The sequence below is a fragment of the Mugil cephalus genome, chromosome 2, assembly GCF_022458985.1.
Source record: "Mugil cephalus isolate CIBA_MC_2020 chromosome 2, CIBA_Mcephalus_1.1, whole genome shotgun sequence".
Taxonomy (NCBI): Eukaryota; Metazoa; Chordata; class Actinopteri; order Mugiliformes; family Mugilidae; genus Mugil; species Mugil cephalus.
In genome coordinates this window covers 16,164,954-16,185,498 of record NC_061771.1, presented here as the reverse complement: position 1 = coordinate 16,185,498, position 20,545 = coordinate 16,164,954, and the positions used below count along the sequence as shown (strand labels likewise).

General features: G+C 44.6%; 1 protein-coding gene across 1 annotated transcript in view; it reads right to left on the bottom strand.

Moving 5' to 3' along the window:
• cntln (centlein, centrosomal protein) overlaps positions 1 to 20,545 on the bottom strand; it is a 77,013-nt gene that overhangs the window by 20,049 nt on the left and 36,419 nt on the right. The window contains exons 14-21 of the mRNA XM_047575392.1: positions 17,593 to 17,693; positions 15,287 to 15,384; positions 13,904 to 14,433; positions 10,839 to 10,920; positions 8,546 to 8,621; positions 7,916 to 8,193; positions 3,749 to 3,946; positions 2,205 to 2,302 (exon numbers count right to left, since the gene is read on the bottom strand). Coding sequence (XP_047431348.1) covers positions 2,205 to 2,302; positions 3,749 to 3,946; positions 7,916 to 8,193; positions 8,546 to 8,621; positions 10,839 to 10,920; positions 13,904 to 14,433; positions 15,287 to 15,384; positions 17,593 to 17,693 — 1,461 coding nt within the window. The remainder of the gene's footprint in view (positions 1 to 2,204; positions 2,303 to 3,748; positions 3,947 to 7,915; positions 8,194 to 8,545; positions 8,622 to 10,838; positions 10,921 to 13,903; positions 14,434 to 15,286; positions 15,385 to 17,592; positions 17,694 to 20,545) is intronic.

Genomic DNA, 20,545 nt, shown 5'->3' with positions numbered 1-20,545 from the left:
ACTGACTCTGTATTGTGAGCTGTTCTTGTCTTAACTGTTGCAAACATGCACCTCGTGTCACATCCTATTTCAATAACCTCCTGTTTTGACATGTTTAATATTCCTGCATTCGGGCAGAGAGGCCTTGTTTTAAATGGTCTCAGTATGTTAGCATGTTTTATTCTGTTTTCATAAAAGGAAAATGTAAGGCATTTTCATGGTTGCCTACACCTTGGGGAATTGGAACAAATAGAATAAAGATCATAAGGATGCAGTTAATTAAAATGGCTTTTGCTGTGTTTTTTTTTTTTTTTTTTTAATTTCAAAGATGTAGTGGATCTCTCAGCTCCCGCACGCATCATGGTGTGTGTATTTTAAATAAACAGATGACGCAACGTTAGAGCAAATGCTTTCGTGTAAGTAAATGTCCCTGCCTCCCTAGGTGGATGAATGCCTGAGGGCAGGCTGGTTAAATAAATGTGAGCTTGTCCTATTGGAGTGACATTAAATTAAATGAGAGAGGAGTCTAGCCTGGGGACTTTGGGGGGAAGTAGTGCTGGCTGGTTACCCCATGGATTTGGCCATTAATGAGAAAACCCATATTGAACCTTTCAGATGACTGTCTGGTGTTGACTTAAAGACAGAGAGCAGCAATAAGAGCCCCAGCAGCTCCCTCTGCCCCAATGCTAATGGCAATTAGATCGACAACATTTATTTTAGATGTTCTCTTCTTCTACACCCCAAAAAGAATAGAGGATAAAAAAGAATGAAGGATATATGGAGTTTCTGCCAGAGCGTGTGATCTCTATTTATGAGTGTTAGTGGAAGGAGAGAAAGCGAGCCTCCAACTATATCCCGATCACTCGCACGTTTGTTCCCTTTGTTCTGTGCTTGTTGGCAATATTGTTCATCAAACATGCGTGTATTGTAATGATAGCAGTCAGTGGTCTGTGTGCGTAAGTGCGAGCGCGCGGTTCTGTGTACGTTGTTAAGAAAGAAGTGCGGGTGGACGTTTCATGTGGCTGATAGACAACAGGGCTAAAGATGAAAGAAGCAGCTTCATAAATAAGGCAGTGCCATAGTGCCGGATATTGACTGAGGACATGCCGGTGTACTTTGAAATTCATTTCTTTTTTTTTTTCTCCCCCCGTTCTCTTCTTTAAGGCGAAGCAGCCTTGCTCCCTGTGTGTGTGCTGAGATGTATATTTCAGAGATGTCTAGACATGTCTTTCATTCTGAGAAGGGGTCCCTCTATGGAGGCAAATGGAGCGGTAGCAGAGACGGGCGAGTTACGCGTGTGTGTGTGTGTGTGTGTGTGTGTGTGTGTGTGTGTGTGTGAGCGAGTGAGTGTGCGACAAGGAGAGAGTGCTGAGGCCGTCGCAGGAACACAGCTGAGGGATGCTCACTCTGTCCGTCTGTGATCCTCTCTGCTTTGGTCACACGCAAACACATATCTGCTGTGATTGTACGCACGCCCTGGACGCATTGTTGCAAATGGCAGGCGGAGGACACAGCGTACGAGACAAAGAGAAAGTTGTTCTTTTTACCTTCCTCTCGTTCTCTCGGTTCAAAAACGAGATCCTAATGCCGACTGGCGATGTGCGCCTTACGCGGTTCAAACCTCGACAGTTTCCCAGAGTTAACTGTTTATAACCATATATTATGACTATGCGATGCAGCGAGCGCTACAGCAGGTGAACCATGTAACTCATTAGGACTTGTGGCCCACAGGCCAGAATGATGCTGTGTGGGTTTTAGTGTCATGGGCCAAAACGGTCCCTCCTGCGGCACCACAGACAATCAATACGCTGCTTTGATCAGCACTCCACATCAGCTGCCCACGTAAGCACCACCCCACTACATGACACAAAAGACACCCACACGCACACACATACGCGCACACACACACACACACACACACACACACCAATTCCTTCAGTTGTTTTTTTTCGTTCGCTCGCTCATGAGACGGCGCACAATCTCACAAATGAGTCACGGAGAGGCGTGCATAAGTGCAGTGCAGCAGACGGAGTGCTGCCACACGGTGGAATCAAACACTGCAGATGAGAGCTGCAGAGAGCGTGCAGACATGCAGAGCCGCAGAGAGAGGGGTGAGTAATGAGAGAGAAAAGGCAAAACAGGAGCTGTGCTGCAGAGCAGGGCCAGGACGGAAACACAAAAAGACGGAGAGGTGGCGTTAATGAAGACAAAGGTGTGGAACTGACTTGTCCTGCAGCTGGCAGAGCTTGTCCTCCTTCTCCTGGAGCTGGCCTCGCAGAGCTTTGTTCGCCGCCACCTGTCTTGTGACCTCTGCACTTGCACTCTGGGCGGGGGGAGAGGAGGGCACACGGTATATGTGTTGGTTAATGTGTTTGAGGGCGTGCGATATGGGGGTGGGGAAGGGTTTCATGACACAGCTGATGACAGGTCAAACACAGCGTGCCTCCTCATTATAGTTGTACAGTGGGAGGGCGGAAGGTGCTAAAAGAGGTTAAGAGGAAAACTGGATTTTCAAAGTGGATGAGATAAGAGCGGTAATTAGTAAAAATATCTGTATTTAGACTTATAGTATTACATATATTTTAATTGTGAACAGCAAATTAGTGGCTAATATGGTTACTAACAGATTTTACACTTAAAGAAACCCTTAATTTCTAATTAATATTGCTCTTCTCTCTCTCTACACACACATATATATATATATATATTCTGTTTATTTTGTGTAAATACTGGTGAGATTTCCATAAACTACAACACTTGTGTGCGATGCCCTTTTTTGTATGAGTAACAGAGACGTAAAACTCCTGTTGACAGGTTGGCTTCTGATCATAAAAATGATGGATATTTGAATGTGCATGTTCACTTTGGTTTAAAGGACCCCAGTCTCTTGTGGGAACCGCACCAGCAGAAGCTCTTGACAACGCGCTCACTCAGTGCGTGCACCCCCCCCCCCACAGCAGATCCCTCGCCTCCCCCTTTTTTTCGCTGTCACCTGACATGACTTCTTCTGCTGTGTGCAACGACAGCAGCAATCTGCTCGGTGACACTGATGAGCTGGCTGCTGAGAGGGTGATAATACGGCGGTACCACTCACACCTCATTCCCTATGATGTAGGGCACGTCTCTACTGTTATTCCTCATTTCTCATCTCTCTGACAGGTCCTCCGAAATAAGATCAAATGATAAGAAACACTAATTCATGTTGAAATCACATGCAATTTCAGGTGATGTTAAGTGTAAATTGAAAGGCTCGGGAATCTTTTTTTTTTTTTTTTCTTCTTCTTTCGCCATGCATGATTTGAAAGTAAAACCTTGACAGATTCTCTTAGAGTTTCTTAAGTCCTCAAGGACTCCAGGCTGCTCAAACCAGAGACATGTTTAAGTGACTTAGGAATATTGATCTTTGATTAAAGAAATAACAGGGATTTTTCTTAAACTAAAAACATAAATGCGTGTATAATCCAGTGGTGCTCGGCTGTGGTGTACAACATAGTAATAGATGAGAATCAAAAAGAAAATGACACTTTTTTCCCCTCCGTAAAACCTCCCTTCCGTATAACTGTACATACACAACTGAGTGTAGTGTTGCTACATTAAATCTCTACAAAATGCCTTGTTATTCATGGATTATCCACTCAGGCTTCACAGTGCACAAAATTGGAAATGAACACGGCCTTTAATACCATCATCCTATTAAGAGATTTATCTCATAAGGCATGCACAGTAAGACAAAGCATGAAGGCGATTCATTAACTCTTTAACGGCTAACCTTAACTTTCGCTTGTAGTTGTTTGACTTCAGCCTCGAGGGCCTGGCAGGAGCACTCTGGATTTACTGGTGCTGGTGGTGGTGGTGGTGGTGGTGGTGGTGCAGTTTGCGCTGGGAACTTTATCTGCCTCCACTGCTCCAGCTCCATCTCCAAAACCTTTTTCTGCTGCTCCACACCGGCCAGGTCAGAGGTCAGCTTCTGCAGATTGACCAACGGACAGGATAGGTGAGGTAGGCTACCGGTGATGATACCACAACTGAAAAACAAAAGTTCTGTCTGCTGTTAATAATGTATATTTTACTGTTAATATATATATATATTTCATACCTGAGTTATAAGGTGGTTAGAGTTAAAAAAGTAAAAGGCAGATATGATCTACTGGTACATGGACTTGTACACGGAGTTTGAGTCCAACCAAAACTGAGCACATGTCAAAACTTATTACTGCTAAGAGAAATAACAGTTCTTCTGACTTACAAAACTTTTACTAGTTTTTGACAAATACATATGCTCGGTAAACAATGTCTAAAATGGACATTTTATGCAAAGGAGAGGAGCAGGCTCTGCTTTTAAATGTCGTCGGTGATAAAACGCCTTTAACTCCTAGTTAGGAGACAGATGATGCTGTTGCTAAATTTCTCCAGAGTGATTGACATCCTGCAGAATCAGAGAGCCCTCTGGGACAGAGTGAGTTCAGCATTTGGAGAGTGGTCGGGTTTAGATCGGTGAATCATAATTCCACTAACTGATCATGTCCAATGTGCAGTGTATCAGTGATTCTGAACATAAGTGTCTGAGTTGAACACATGGAACCAGACTCTAAAGAGACATGTGGAAATTAAAAAGAAAAAAAAAAAAAAAACTTGGACCAGACACATCACACTGCTGTACGTTTGGGTTAATGTTGCCACAATTAGCTTATCTGGTATCATATCAAACATCAAGGATGCTCAATGGCGCAAACAGGAGACATGATACATGAAGATATATGCTGCACACATAGGGTGAATGATGGAACACACACAGAGCCGTGCACACACACCCAAGTGAAACCACAGATTCCCGGGGGTTTGCTCGCTGCTCCGCATACATGGAGGTTATTGATATCTGGTTGCTGGCTGACACCTTTTAATAGAATCCCTCTTGTTTTAGGTTTCCTCTACTCTGTCGAAGACACACGTGCCATGTCCGTGGGGAGGGGGGGGGGGGGGGGGGGGGCAGTGGCTGCAGTGGTGCACGAATTAAGAGAGGCATTGATGACACTTCCTGTAAGACAGGCTTTGATTTCACGGGCCATTTTCAGCCCGGGTGAGAGATGACACTGACATGGACTGATATACTGGTAGTTCCATTAGGCCAGGAGAAAGGACACCACTCTCTCTCTTTACTCTCAGTAGTGGTCTCGCTTATCCCGTCCCAATTAATCGTTAGGAGGACAAATAAGGACAAGCAGGCTGCTGAAACACACACACACACACACACACCCAAACATATATACAGATGCTCATCCCTTTATACTCACAATAGCCAAACTTAGCAAAGACAAATGAGTAGAACAATACTTTAATGTCTTGTTGTAGGAATTTCTCACTGACATTGTGTTTATTCTACTGCCCAGAGACCTTTCATGTGATTTGCTGTGGAACTATTATTAATTATTAATTTAAATAATGCCTGGAGTTTTCTTCTTCGTGCCCCTGTAATCCGGTAATAATCCCAGTCCCTAAACATGTTAGGGGAGGGCAGGACACTCCACACTTAAAGAGATAAAGCTGGCGAATATGGGAGGCAGTGTCATGGTGCAACACAAAGTGAAGCGAATGTGAAATGAATGACATGGTAATGTAAGAGATCTAAGCAGCAAATAATCCCATGTTTGGATGATATGCATGAGGAGCACATTTCACCAAACATTACACCTGGTGGAAAAAAGGAGCTTCCTTTATCCGCAATACGTTTTTTTTCTTCTCCATCATAAGGGATAATATAATTAGTTCCTGTTTTCTGGAGTTTTTGTGATCGTCCATCTTCAATAACATTGAACTCAAAGGGTAATTCTTATTGATACAAATTGGGAATCTGGCAACATCAATAAAAACGAACCAGATAAAGCAATAAACGGAAACAGTAAGATGATCATATTGTACATTGAGGTTTTAGAGAAATAAGTAGTAGAAAAGAATCTACAAATCCATGACAGACGGCATCAGGACCAATATTTTGGGTTTATTTGGCTTCAAAATACGCAGCTTGGATATTGCTAAATGGTTCATTTGTTTCCAACACGTCTAATCGACTTCTCATACCTCTTGCCATATTGAACTTTGTTAAAAAAAAATAGTAGCCCGCTGGCTATTGTCTGATAAATTGGCCCTTGGGGGCAAGGGTGAAGTGTTTCAAGGCCGCCGGTGTAGCCAAAGGATATGTGGGCAGTCACTGTTTACAGTAGGACCAGCAACCTGAGACACAAGAATGCAAGTGGAATTGAGAGACAACGTCTATCATACAACTGTTTCACAAGAAGCCAGATCTCAACAGTCTCTGTGTAAGGTATTTGCTTGACAACAACACGATGTGTAATCTTACTCGTTGACAGGGTATGACAGGACGCTCTTTTTCTCTAAACACGGACTGTTTACCTGCATGAAGCCAAAGCCTGCTCTAACACGACTGGTGGACACTACGTAAACAGAAGCCAGAAAGGTTTTGGTACAATCTGCAGATTCATAAGCAGAAATCTGTTTCTAATGATACAAATAGCTGAGGGAGACCTGTAATGCAATAATACCAATAAAAATATCTTGTATAGAGCGAAAAATATTCTTTGAAGGCCAGCTATTAATTGCAGGTATTAACATATTAGAAATCTAACCCATACCTGTACTATAAAACTAGAAAAGGAAAAGCAAGAAAAATATAGGAAATGTGAAAATATAACTTAATGATGGAAGGAGGCAAGGAAGGGAGAAACGAGGAAGGACAGAATGGCCGAAGGATCAGGAGACAGAGCAACACAAACAAGTTTCTGTGAAACTGCCATGCTACTTCTCACATGATGGCCCCTGTGGAGTCTGTCCTAAGCCAATTACAAGCAGAGAGTTTTAGTGAGAGAGCTGGCCAGGACCGGCTGGAACAAGCCCAAAGTCCATCACCTCTTGCCCTTTCCAGAGAGGGCAACAAGCCTCAGCTTTGGCCAGTCAGTCGGCTCCAACTTTCTCTGGTGGAGCGGCATTAATACTGCAAGAGGAGAGAGGAAACAAACAGGAAGACAACAATTCCCTCCCTGTCCACTCATTCACACTGTATGTGTGTGTGTGTGTGTGTGTGTGTGTGTACACATGTGCCTTTACTACTGTGGCTGGGTGTTAAGGTCTCCGCGGGCTTCAGCAATCAGATGCCCTGGTGGGTGCACAAGGGCCACTGCCTCGGTAGCATCGCTACGAGAGCTGTGCTCTGACCCCAGAGTACAATTCCACTATACTGTATCTGTACTGTTTCACAACGTACATATACAGACATACGGGCACAAACACCTAATCAGAAATCTAGAGGGCCTTTGCCGCCATGTCTGAATTCATAAGGAATTACTCTGCCTGTCAGATTAACAATTGTGTCGGCCATTTGTGTGCTAGGGTGTATTTGTGTGCGCATACTGTATGTTGACATATAGAAGGAGGCCCTGACAGGAAAGATACGGTTTAAGGGCCAAAGTGCTTGGTCTTTTATTTATATTCTATGTCAAGTCTCAGAGTTTCCTTCCTGGAGGCGACTGCTAAATTACTAAATGGGTGTGTCTGGACTCCATAAAAAAAACAGTCACCTTGCGATCGCCCGTGCACACGAGCGCACATATCTGGTGAAAGGAAACTGCCGGTGACATGGATTGTTGTGCAGAACCAGCCCACTGAAACATTCAGCAGGAGGAGACAACCGCACAGAAAGAGAGTAAGAGATTCTCCTCCTCTCTTCTGACCTCCGCAGACAAGGGTAGGCTTGTCAGCCACACTTATTAAGCATGATAAGGGCATGCTGCTGCTGCACACACAGCCCCCAGAAAATACAAAAGGATCACGGGAAGAAAGACAAAGACGGGGAAAAATAAGAAACTTCCCAACGCTTACAGCCGGCTTTCCCCTTTACCCGACTCCCCGCTTTCCCCCAAGTTACCTGAGTGAGCTGCTTGCTGCTGCAGAGCTTCTCCGAGAGGGAGTTGAGCTGTGCAGTGATCATCTCGTTGGCCTTTCGCAGATCTCTTGCTGAAATCACAGCATCTTTCCTGGCACTTCGCAGTATGTCGACGTGACGCTGTAGAGACTCAACGCGCTGCTGCTGCAGAGACGAGGAGGAGGAGGAGCAGCGCTGGGCCTTCATCAGCATCCTCTTCCTCTTCCGCCTCCTTTTCTCTCCTCTTGTCCCTCGTTCCCAGGGCTCACGCTGTTTATCGTCTAACAGGAGGAAGTACACGCAGCTGCCTCAGAGTTGACAAGTGCGCAGAAAACCCAGAAAATCCCTTTTTAGAAGCTACTGCTGGGAGTTAACAGCCGTATGCAAAAGTGTCTTTGTGGATGCACAAGTGCAAACTGTGATATTTTTAACAGCTCGAATGATTAACATTTTCCATTTATAACCAATTCAGGAGTGTAAAGCCGTGAAGGCATACAAAGCTTGTTAACTTCTCGAGTACTTGTTTCCGATCGACAGCACGTAAATACGCAGAGAGATGTCTCTGCTTCGGTTAATAGTTGATTAGGTTTTTGTAGTTTTGCAACGCTGCGGAAAAAGGAAAACTTGTGCTACCTTGGGCCAGAACATCAGGTTGTCTTCTGTTAGATTTTGCCGCTTCCGTGTTTGAGATCGGTGAGCACCTGTAGGACTGAAAGAACAGAAAAGTCAGGGGCGCCGATGAAACGCGGCCGTTTAATGCAACACAACAGTCGACATGCTGTGCTCCCTGAGACGCGGCTCGTAATGACACCGCGATCGCACGGTGTGCTCAGTTTAACGCGACAAGACAAATCACCACGCGCTTTAATAATTCACCTGAGCGTGTTCAACCGACTCCAACTTGAACACCTCTCAGCCGAGGATATTACTCCTGACAGATGCTTGCAAATACTGCCTTTGTTCAATCACTGTCTGGAAGCCCTGATTCACTCCTACAGTATGACAGGTGTGTGCACGCGTGCGAGTGCGTAAGTGTACAGTCATTTGCATGGGAGTGTGCACGCATGTGTGTATGTGACACCTCCCAATTGCACCATCGTTTGTAGTGACATCAAAGAAGCCCTCCACCACCCCACCACCCCCCACCCCCATCCCACACCTCCTTCCTCTCTGCCTACATCCTTTGTATGAGGGTCAGGCAGGATTTGATCAGTGCCAGGTTTGATCACGCATGCAGAGAGGAGAGAGGAGATGAACCCTTTGGTTTGTGACATAGGGGCTTGGGCTGTCATAGCAATGAGCCAGGCAGGAGCTGATGGCCACATTTGGCGCATCCGGAGAGGGGAGAGTGAATGGGGGGGATCTTAGATAAGGGTGCTGACAGCTCCCCGGTCGCATTCACAACCACAACCTCCACTTCTTTTCCACTTTCCACCCCGCTCATCTCCTCCTGCGAAAGGAAAGAGAGGAGAAAGATACAACATCTTTAAAGGTCCCCGTCTTCCCTCTCTTCTTGACGGACTTCTCTCTCTGGGGGTTGGAGCTGCCATGTCCTGCTGTGAGGTGGTTTGATGTGGACAAGTACAAGGGTCCAGGCCTATTGATTTCATGGCGTGGAGAGGAAACTGAAAAAGGAGGCGCACCGACAGCCACACACGGGGAAGCCTTTGCGAATGCAAGTGTAAAGAGAGCGGTCCAGTAACAAGAGGTACAGTCAGGCTTTGACCTAAGCATGCAAAGAAATAGTTAGAGACACCCCGGGGGTTGTGAAAGATTGCTTTTTATTATCAGTTCATCTTCGTGCTTCGTGGAGCACCGGCCTGTAACATGTCATGTATTTAAAAATGCCAGTTAAACAAATGTCTTGTTTCATTTGATCAGCAGTTCAACAAGAACGTATGAAGTATATCATCCTATACGGTGAAGAAATGCTACAAATCCTCACATTTTGGAATGGGAAATGGGAATGTTTGTCACATTTGCCCTCACTTTAAAACTATTAACTGACGATTAAAGTGTCATGCGCATGGACCTGGATCTGATGCTTGCGTGCTTTCGGCAGTGGACTGGAGACTGGTCTGCAACAATGCAGCCCCATACGCCACGACTCGTGGTGCACGATGATCTGTGTATTCTGACTCCTTTCCATCAGAACCAGCATTAACTTCTTCAGCAATTTGAAATACGGTAACGTGTCTGTTAGACCGGACCACGCGGGCGAAGTCTTCCCTCCCCTCGTGCATCAATGAGCCATGAATGACCTTGTCACCAGTTCACCGCTTTTCCATCATTGGACAACAGATAGTGAACACTGCAGACCAGGAAAACCACACACACGCTCTGACCCAGTCGTCTAGACATCACAATCAGGCCCTTGTCAAACTTAGGCCAAACCGTCACCGACTGCCTATTATATCCCGCCCACTAACCATAATCACCATAATCAGTGTTATTTACATCACTTGTCAGTGGTCATAATGTTTTGCCAGATTGGTGTAAATCAAATGATTAAAAACTGCTTTCATTTTTTCCTTACTACCTCGACAGATCCTTATTAGTAAATATGTAGCCATTTACAGGTAACGCGCTGAAAATCACATTGTAACCTGTCAGAAAAAATTACAAGCACAAGCCATTTTATACATTTCATACAGAAACTGAATCCTGAAATTACTGATTCCAAATTATCAGCCAGTTTCCTTTTTAATAATGGTCTTAAAATAATGAAATAATGTTGCTAAAATGAGCATAAAGAAACTGGAGGCACACAAATTAATTAAGGGCTGAGTAATCACACAAACCCAAGAACAACATTACGTTCGCAGTCATCAGGGGAGTACATAGCCCCAGTATTACCATCTCGCTGCAAAGGTATATACCTATTTTAAAACTCAAAAAAACGATTAAAAGGTGAGCGTGGACCAACCTTTCTCTTAGCATGCAGTCTGTAAGGTGCTGTCCCAGAGGGCGCGCTGTTGAGACTGTCCGAGTATTCCTCACCACTGTCGCTGCAGGGAAAAGTGAAGTTAGTTGTTAGAGGCCAGAAGTCGAACCCAAAACCACGGTTCTGAAAGTACCACCCTTGGACAAAAATCCAATTTACCTTTTATGGTTGATTTAGTTGACATCAAGCAAAAATATGTGCATTCCGCCCCCCCTCCTTCCAACAGAAAATCAATGTCCCATCCAATTTCTGAGCTGGAAGTGTAAATGTGGGTGTAAATTAAGTGAAAAGCTGCAGTGTCTGGTGCTGTTGGTGAATGCATCAACATGTATGAGAGCGGCTGTGGCCTTCATTAGCCCTCCGTGTGTGACAGACATGTGTGAGAGGCACGGCTGAGCGGAGCCAAGCAAAGTTGTATCTGATGGACGCACGGTAAGGGCTTCCTGAGGCACACACGCTCGCACACACACAGGTTTATTGACAGTGACCTTTGACGTGAAGGTGGAAGCCAGTGACATTTACGCTGCCGGGTTTATTAAGGTGGGGCCTGGGAGAAGCAGCGGAGGTAAAGACCACAGAGAGAGGATCTAACCGGAACATGACAGGGCTGGCGGCTAGTTAGGGTTAAAGCTGGTCTGGCAGGGGCACAGGGACTTGCTGAGGATTACTTATCGCCATCGCTAACACCAAGGTTACACACATTTGAGGAAGAAATGCCACTTACCTCATCTAGCATTAGCAGTTTCGGTGCGTTTCAATTAATCTCATTATTAATGTGAACATACTTAAAATGGGAATCACACTCAAACTGACAAGGTCTGCTCAGCAGGAAACTGCCTCGACTGGTCTACAGGAGGGAAATCAGTCAACAAGAGTAACTGCATCCACAAGATACCAACAATATAGTTAAGAATGCTAAGCCGACACTGAGAGATGTTTGAGGAGCTCACGTACATATGGACACGTGTCTTGGCATTTACGGGGGCCAGGTCCAAGACTCCGGGACACGTGGGGAGTAATAGAGAGAGCAGTAAATTTAAGGAAATAAATGAATGTTGAAACATGACGAACACAGGTGTTTCCGTACACAAGGGACACTGGGTGGTTTGAGGAGGATAGAAATCATATGTCTTTATGGTCATCAGAACTTAACTCAGATGAACACGTAAGGGAGCTCACGGACAGATGCTTCCCACCGCGTAGCAAATGAACTTTTCTGAAATAAACACACTATCACGCATCAATGAAAGCTAAGCCACCGTGCAAAGTATGGGTCTGGCTGTTGGTGGTCAAGGACACTTCAATATATGAATTTAGGAAAACGTCAAACAAACTACCAGCCACGCATTAAACGGCCGGTTCTCTCCAAGTCAAGGCTGTTGAGTGAATAAAGGGCTGTTTCGTCATTCCAGTGGAAGTCTTGATGTACGTTGGTTTCAAGGAGGGATTCCAGCAGCCATCAAGAGCATATACGAAAAACGATTCCCTTTCTCCTTCAGAAATAACCATCCAGTGCCTACCTGCTCTCTTTCTGCCCTGCTCACCAGCAAAACTGCTGATCTGCCAAAAATGGTCAGCTGCCTCCAGCAGCACGCAACTTGAGAGAGGGAGCCAGAGGCAGTGAGAAAAATAAGAGGAGAAAAAAAACAAAGACTTGTCAGTAGCCTTAACGAGGCTGACATCTTTATTTGACACTATTTAGGCCAAAGCTCCTTAGAAAGAGATCGAGCATTTCAGGGAGCATCCACCAGACATATTTGTGAAGAGGACCCCTGTTAGATAAGAGGCCGCAGAAGGATTTACAGTAGAAAATGAGTTGACAGGCGCCTTAAATAAGACAACATCTCAGTTTAGACACCTTCTTCACAAATCCACTTAGATCCTCCTCTCAGGTAAAGCGTTTATTAGACTGCTGCTTATTAGCCACATGGAGGGGCATTAGGAAAGCAGGGCATAGCTGCACCCAGTCCCCGTTAAACGGCCTCATGCGGATAGAGCTGGGGTGGATTACGGTCTGATGAATTAGTTGGTGTGGAGACGGCGAGTTAGCGGGACTCGGCGTAGAGTGAGCGGACGGAGGGAGGCATACAGGGAGAGAAAGAGAAGGGAAATAAATATCAGCGAGTGTTTGAAATCAAATCATTCCAACCATCACTCAATAGATGTTGGCTCAGTGGCTTTTTAGCATAAAACATACATGAAATAATTACTGTCGATGGTTCTTAATTTAGAGGGTGTTAAACAGCTTGTAGACATCTGGTACTGATCCGAGTAGGGTCATTCAAAATTTATCTAACCAAATTAAAGCGAGGAGAGAGAGGAGAAGCGTGGGATGGAGAGGAAGCGTATGCGTGTATGTGTGTGTTGGGAGGTGGTTAAGGGGTGGCTAGAGGAAATGAGAACGGCACATACACATTCCTGAATTGACATGCCACGAGATAACCAACATAACTAGACACAAGGTGGGGTAAGCTTCCGAGCTATATATGCTTGGGTGGATAGGTCCTTAGTGCCGTCGGGGGGGTGGGGGGTGGGGGGTGGTTGGTAAATATGCAAAGAACCAGTAAATTAAATCAAACTGCCAAACTGTCAATTTCGGGGTAGCGTGACTAGTGCATGAAAATGGCATCACTGGAAGGTATCAAGGCTTTGGCGGCCCCCTTATCCCTGGGCTTTTCTGGCATCGGTTCAACTTTGTGTAGAGAGGTGGCTAATTTTGCATGCAAATTTCAGTCAATAAGCTCCAAGCAAGGCGTCCCAGGATATTTCAAAGGATCTGACAGTAGTTTCCCCCTCCTCTCCTTCTCTCTCTATCATTCTTCCTCACATTCTTCTTTTGGCTCCTGAATACCAACTAGACAGACAATGAAATTCAATCACCCATTTGCTTACGCTTTGCATATGCACGCTGTCCCCTCGATGCCGCGTGCCCCCCGCAATTCCGCCGGCCCACCCGCACCCCTCCGACCACCAAAAAAATAATGAGGGGAGGGGGGAGAGAGGCGGCGAGATTAAGCGCGTCTGTGCGTGTGCATGTGTATCATTACCTGTCTATGCTCATGTCCTCCCACTCGTCCTTAGTGGGACTGGGGCTGCGGCCTTGCCAGCTGATGGCTTGATTGGGGCTGAGCGTTCGGTGGCTGTGCTGGCGCGGCAGACCCATGCGCCTGGTTGTTTTGAATTTGACCTTGCCGCTAATGTTGTTAGCGATCCCGCTTGCCCGCGTACGTGCCGCTGCCCGATTCCTATAAAAGTCCCTGGCGGCTCTGAGAATCCCCAGGTCCTGCCTGAGCTTCAGCAGCTGATGATGCAGCTTCGTCGCCTCCTTCTGAGACGCCGCCAGCCGGCCTTCCAGAGCCGCGATTTCGACGCGGTGTCGCTCCCCCTGGGCCAGGGCCTGGGCGCAGGCTGCTTCCTCGCGCTCAGCTTCCTGGGTCCGCAGATGATCCACGGTGGCTTGGAGTCTGCGGCAGTCGAGAGCCAAGTGTGCGTTGGCCTCAAGTAGCTGCTCTTTCTCTCCCCTCAGCCTCTCTGTCTGCTCCTCTAGGGACATCATCCTCCGCTCCAGCTGCTCAATCTGAAAGGATCAGATATGTGGCCTCAGTGGTAAAAAGGAGTCAGGTTTTGTCCCTGACACATCTGCAGCTTTTACCATCAAATCTCCTGAAGACGATGCATCACTACACTACATTTCTATGAGATAAACCAATTGCAGATTTGACCCATGTGATACCATTCACGCAGTATTTTGTCTCTCCACTTAAAATTTCCCTGGTGTGTAATCACAGTTTAAATTCTGCGGATTGGGGAGGAGGGGGTGTAACACACTCTTCTCCAGCCAGACAAGGTTGTGGACATCTGACTGGCAAGCCGTTACCCTGATCACCTTTAACTAGACAGCAACCAGGAGCACTTAGTCTATTTGTTAGATCTTTGGTGGAGACTGTTTAAGAGAACAGTGGATGCCTGCTGGGTTTGTGCCTCCAGGCAATTTTTTCCTTTTATTTGGTTCTCACTCTGCCTTCTGGTGAAGCCTGGTAGCTTTCAAACAAAATTAGATGGCTATCCACACTCCAAATAATTCACTGCCATGAAGGCAGAAAGGGGGAAAAATACAAACAGGGCTTCAGAAGCGCGTGTAAAACATGTTAAAACCCGCTAATAGCTCTAGGACCAAGTTTACATAAAAAAAAAAAAAAAAAAAACATTTTCTGGTGTACCTGTAGCATTTATATCGACCTACAGTTTTTGTAACTGGACAAAAACAACTGACGACACAACCAGTTCTCAACGAGCGCGGACGCAATGCGAATTACGCTTGACAGAGCAAAACCACATTTTCCGAGAGACATTGTGCCGTCGCCATGGCTCTGTTGGGTTTCTTTTATTGGCAATGAAAAAGAACACTTAGTGATGGCATAGTGCTGTACCTTTTTAAATGACTGTTCCATTCGGCCAGAAGAAAGAGAAGGCTTTTTCGGAGTGCTGCTTTTGACCTGGTGCTCCTCAACCATTTTGTGAAGCAATTCTGCAAAGAGGAACAAAGCTCGTTATTGTGACACGTGCCAAATTTCAACTGCTCAATCAATAGAATAGTAATATAAAGGGTACATTAAATCAATTATCATTAGTAAGGTCTAATTTGCTTCCCGAGGTCCAGTTTCTTTTTTCTTCTCGTGTCAATCAAATCAGAAGTAACACAAAATTGCTAATGCTGTTTTTACACGGCCTTGGATCTCGTAAAATCTTGACAATTTTTTCCTTTTTTTTTTCCTTCCAAATTTGCGATCAAGAGAAAGGCCCTTTATTTAGTAGCCCACAATTAAACAGGAAAACTGCGTTAAAAAGCACACACAGGCAAATACCACGTGCAACCTCTCTCTAGGGATCTTAAACAAACGAAGAGAAGTGCTTGAATCCCTTGTGACTGGATAGCCCCAGGCTGCACTGCTTTGTAGTCCACTGTGTTTCCCCAAAGGACATCTAATCTCCACAGACAAACATACATACCGCTTTATTCTGGGAACTTCAATAGTGGCCTTGGCAAACATATGATTTAGGTTTTATGATAACAACAGAATACAGACTAGAGTCCAAGTGCTCAGGGATTTGATGTGCACATATTTATTAATTTATACGCGGCCTAACAGGCCCCCGTGTCACCGTCTGACACAGAGTAGCTACCTGCCATGGCAGAAGTACCTTTCCCAATCACCTATATGCGAATGGCAACACAAAACAACATTAAACTTGCTGCCTTTCATTCTCCCTCGTTAAACATTCATGACAGGACGGCCAAAATAATTTGTACAATGAGGCTGGAAACATTAAATATTCAGGACCTTGACTTTTCAGGTCAGTTGATCTTTTGGAGAGTGAGTCGGAAAAAGAAGCCACAGAAGCGCGCAGAAAGAGAGAGGGGTCTGTTGTTAAGAGCCGCCGCTCCTTTGCTTTGCATCGACGCTTTGCCCAGGGAAGTTTGTTACTTTGAATTAGTCTGCCCTTTTGTCTTCCCAACATGTCACATCCAATCAGACGGAGCACCAAATAGGACAGGAGGGCTGCTGTGTTCGCTGGGTACATAACCAGGTTGGGAGACAATTATCCAGCTCCAGCACCGGTGGCATGGGAGTTGGCACCTCAGCACTACCTTGATAAGAAGACATGGTGGCTCCCTAGTCACCGAGTGTTGAAGGAGGTTCTGGCACCGCAGCATACATTAACGTCCCTCCCGTGTCTCCTCATAGGATGCAGCACAAAGACCCCGTTCCTTTCATCTGCTGCCTTTCGTTAGCGTGATCCTGATGTGCGAGTGTTTCATACCCTCGTCCTTTTGATCGGGTCACAGAGGTTCCTCGGGAGCAAATGCTGAGGCCGTCCATTGAATTTTTTTTTTTTTTCATGATAATGTTGACTTTAAATCTTTCTAATTGCAAATATAACTGTTTAGAGAAAACAGCACATCCAGCAATTATAGATTTGGCAAGTTTAGAGTAAGTTTATCTTTGGCAGAATCATAAAGGAGTTACTGTTTTATTTGAACTATAAGAAAAAAAAATCTATGTAAAACAAGGTAAAACTAAGCATGTCCTTTTGAAGATTAGATTTAGAAGATTATTGCCTTGCATTCTTGACCAGACTATTGATAGGAGAATGTCCACTATTTTAATTAGTGCAATCCCTTAAATCACATGGCTGCATCTCCAACAGACACCATCAGTGGTCGTGAAGAAAATTAAAGTGATCTAGAACAGATCTGTTATTGAACTAGTTAATTAAGGGAACTGGATGCACTGGTCAGCATCTGACAAGGTTGCAAATTGGATTAAAAGTGATGTATTCTTTAACATTGGGAATGATACATGCAGACAAGGTGGACACCACTTGATCTCCCACTCAATTTCTCAGGAGCTGATCAAGTCTTAATTGAGTTGTCCTGTTAATCCCACCGGGAATGGTCTTATTAATTCTGCTCTCTAATAAGCATGGCCCATAGGAAACGGGAAAGCTTAAAGGTGGCACACTTTTCCACCATTACAGGTGGAACTGGCTTTGCTGTTTGCTTTTTTGTGCCGAGTTCTCTGAGCTTAGATCCTAAAACAACATGTTTGAGAACCATAGAGTACAATGAACAAGAATGAGTAATTCTGTAGTATCCAGAATTTGCAAACCAACTAAAAAGGAAAATAATTATCAGCCTGGCAAAGATCGCCATATGACGATAAAAAGGGTTCACCTTGGTGTTCGTTAGCAAGACACAGATGGAGCTCCTTCACTGTGGCTCGGTCCATAGCTGCCTGGACTCTCAGCATGTCCAGCTCCTCTTCCAGGCCAGCTCTGCAGAAACACACATCACAGTCCTTTCTTCACAACACTGCGACGTCATATTTATTGTTCTTAAGATATGAATGGTTTAACAAAAAGACATGCGAACACACTACCAATGCAATCTCTGCATAATGAGTATCTTTTACATCTCCAAAAAAAACAAAAAAAACACTTGGGGATCCACAGTGGGAGCCATTATTGACGAAACTTTCATACACGTTTTAACTACATTCTCGCTTCCCTTCCCCACAGAAAAGACGACACGGTAAAGAAATCAACTAATTAAAATGCTTTTTAATTTATCTGGAAATCAAAGTGACAAGCAACATGAAACGGCAAGGTAGGAAAGTACAGTGTGCATCTGTGCACGGGCGTGTGTGTGTGTGTGTGTGCGCATCATAACAGACAAACAGACAGTAAAGCGTGCCCAATTACCTCTCTGCAATTAGCTTGATTCCTGCTAAAGGCTAATTATGTGGAGCCATGCTCTAGACTTTGCACTTTCAAGTTATTATTAGGACCCCAACTGAAGTCTACTGAGGATAGGGAGAAGCCCACTGAGACAACCACACCTGAAACACACACCTAATTTCCCTCCCCTCTGCTCCACAGAGTCAGAGAGAAACACTAGTAACAAGCTCCTACTACTGTAGTGGCATTCTTCCCTCGGTTAACCTCATTACAAAGGTAGGCTTCTGGCTTACTTCTTAAGGCACGAGGTGGCTACAGCGTGTACGTTCCATTACAAAAGCATTTGAGGAGTAAAAGGGCATTTGTGGTTATGGTGAACTACGATGAGCACCATGACAATTAACCTAAACTAGACTCCTAATTAATCAAAGATCATTTCCTTGTATCAACCATGGAATAATGGATCTGCACGCCAGGAAAATTACGTGGTAAAATGTCATAGCTAAGAAAAAGGCCCACACAGTCCAGCAGAGGCCTGGTCTAATGGCTGACCGCAGCTTAAATAAGTACACAAATGACTCTCCCTAGAGCGGGCGAGGAAGCAGATAGATATGTGTCGCTCTCATATAGATTTTTCTCCATAAATGAACCCAAGTCGATGAGACACCGGCACTGCCTTATGTGTCCAGGCTGTTAATGGGACAAATGAGCTGAAATATGCAGTATGGGTTCCATCTCACGTTTCTCCTTTATGCGTTTTCGGATACTGACGGTATTGACGATAAACCAAAGCTCGTACGCAAAACATTCAGTTTTGTTGAAGGATAAGCCTAGTTTCTTACACGAAGAAGAAGAGATTAGATTTCAAATGGAATCCATTGAGTTTGATAAAATAACATGCTGGAGGTGAAAGACTATCACACCTTTATTTGGTGACACTGAGTTGTTGCATCTGTGAAAGAAATTAACAGAGAATGGGATATTACAAGAGCAATAACACAAATTTGGTGACTTGCTTTTGAATATTCAGCAACAGATTTAACCGATTTATTAGCTTTTGATTTATTTGTTGAATAAAACTACTCATTTGTCTTCTGATTTTTTTCATTGTAGGTTTTCTCTGAATGCTTATCTTCTCCTTTGCAAAAAGAAAGAAGCTTTAACAATTTGTTTCGCAACATTGTGAGTCTCCACGCAATCTGCATCACGCTAGAACTGCCTGCGTCTGAAACTCTCTTTCCACATCTTTTCCCTATGTCAGATTACCCGTGGTAAGCTGCAGTTTATCTGAAATGAAACCATGTTTTTCTGTCATAGCCTACATATCACAGTGGAGACAGGGTTCTCTGCAGCCGTACCTCCTACAGTGTAGTCCAGGTCTTCTGTTTTTATCTTGATGATAAATCAAATGAAGCTAGCTGGACAATTTTCAATTCCCTCTCAACTTGCCGTTTCACCTAAGGAAGAATAACACTCAGCAGGCATAAAAGCAAAATAGAAACTAAAGGCAACAGACAGGTGTTATGTTTGGTAATGATGTGCTCTACAATGTAAGCCTGTGTCTCACGCCGCTCTTTTGGCCCTGTTTTAAAAAACATTTTCGCTCCCATGCAGTGCTCGAACTTCAGCCCTGAGCTATCCACTCCATGTCATTTGATCTTGTCTCTACCTGTGCTCCAATGAACACAGCTTAGAGCACAAACTGCCTGCCTTCATCCACAAGGGTGCATAACACGAAATCATCTGCAGCCATTGTGCTTTAACATGCTAGCCTCTTCTTGGTTTCTTGCTTGGCACATAAAAATGCCCGGGACGAGAAGGGAATAGTACAAGAAAGCGAAAACACCACTGGCGTTTTCATCACTGGGGAAAGAATCTTGTTTTTGGGTGTATTGGGGGGGCATTCCCCCATGGTTAAACACAAACTAGAAGGCTGCTGGTTCATGGAGGGAGTTTGGGGGGATAAGCCACTGCAGTCAGCAGAAACGGCGACTGGTGGAGTTCCTCGGTGATGTGCTCTAGCCGTGGGCGATGCAGCGGCAGCAATGAGTCTTTAAGAGCGGGATTCTCCAGCCATAGGCCACTGATATGAGAAGTGAATAGGGATTTGTGTAATAACCACTGGTGGAAACAACCAAGTAGGTCCGCTATATTCACTGTTTAATGGGATTGTTGATGCCGCTAGGTATCCTAATATTACAAAAAATAATCTTTCTTAAACATGGGAAAGAAATTGACATTTGCAAAGCTAAACACGACTTTTTCCATCAATGCCAATTTAAATATAAGATGTATGAAGTGTATTTCCGAGAGCATTCTCAAGGCTAATATTTTATAAAGGGAGCAGAGAAGATCTGATGGCACACATAATCAGGAGCTAAGCGTAAAGATGTATTTTTTTTGTTGTTTTTTTTTAAACCAATAATTGATTTACCAAATAATTAATGACG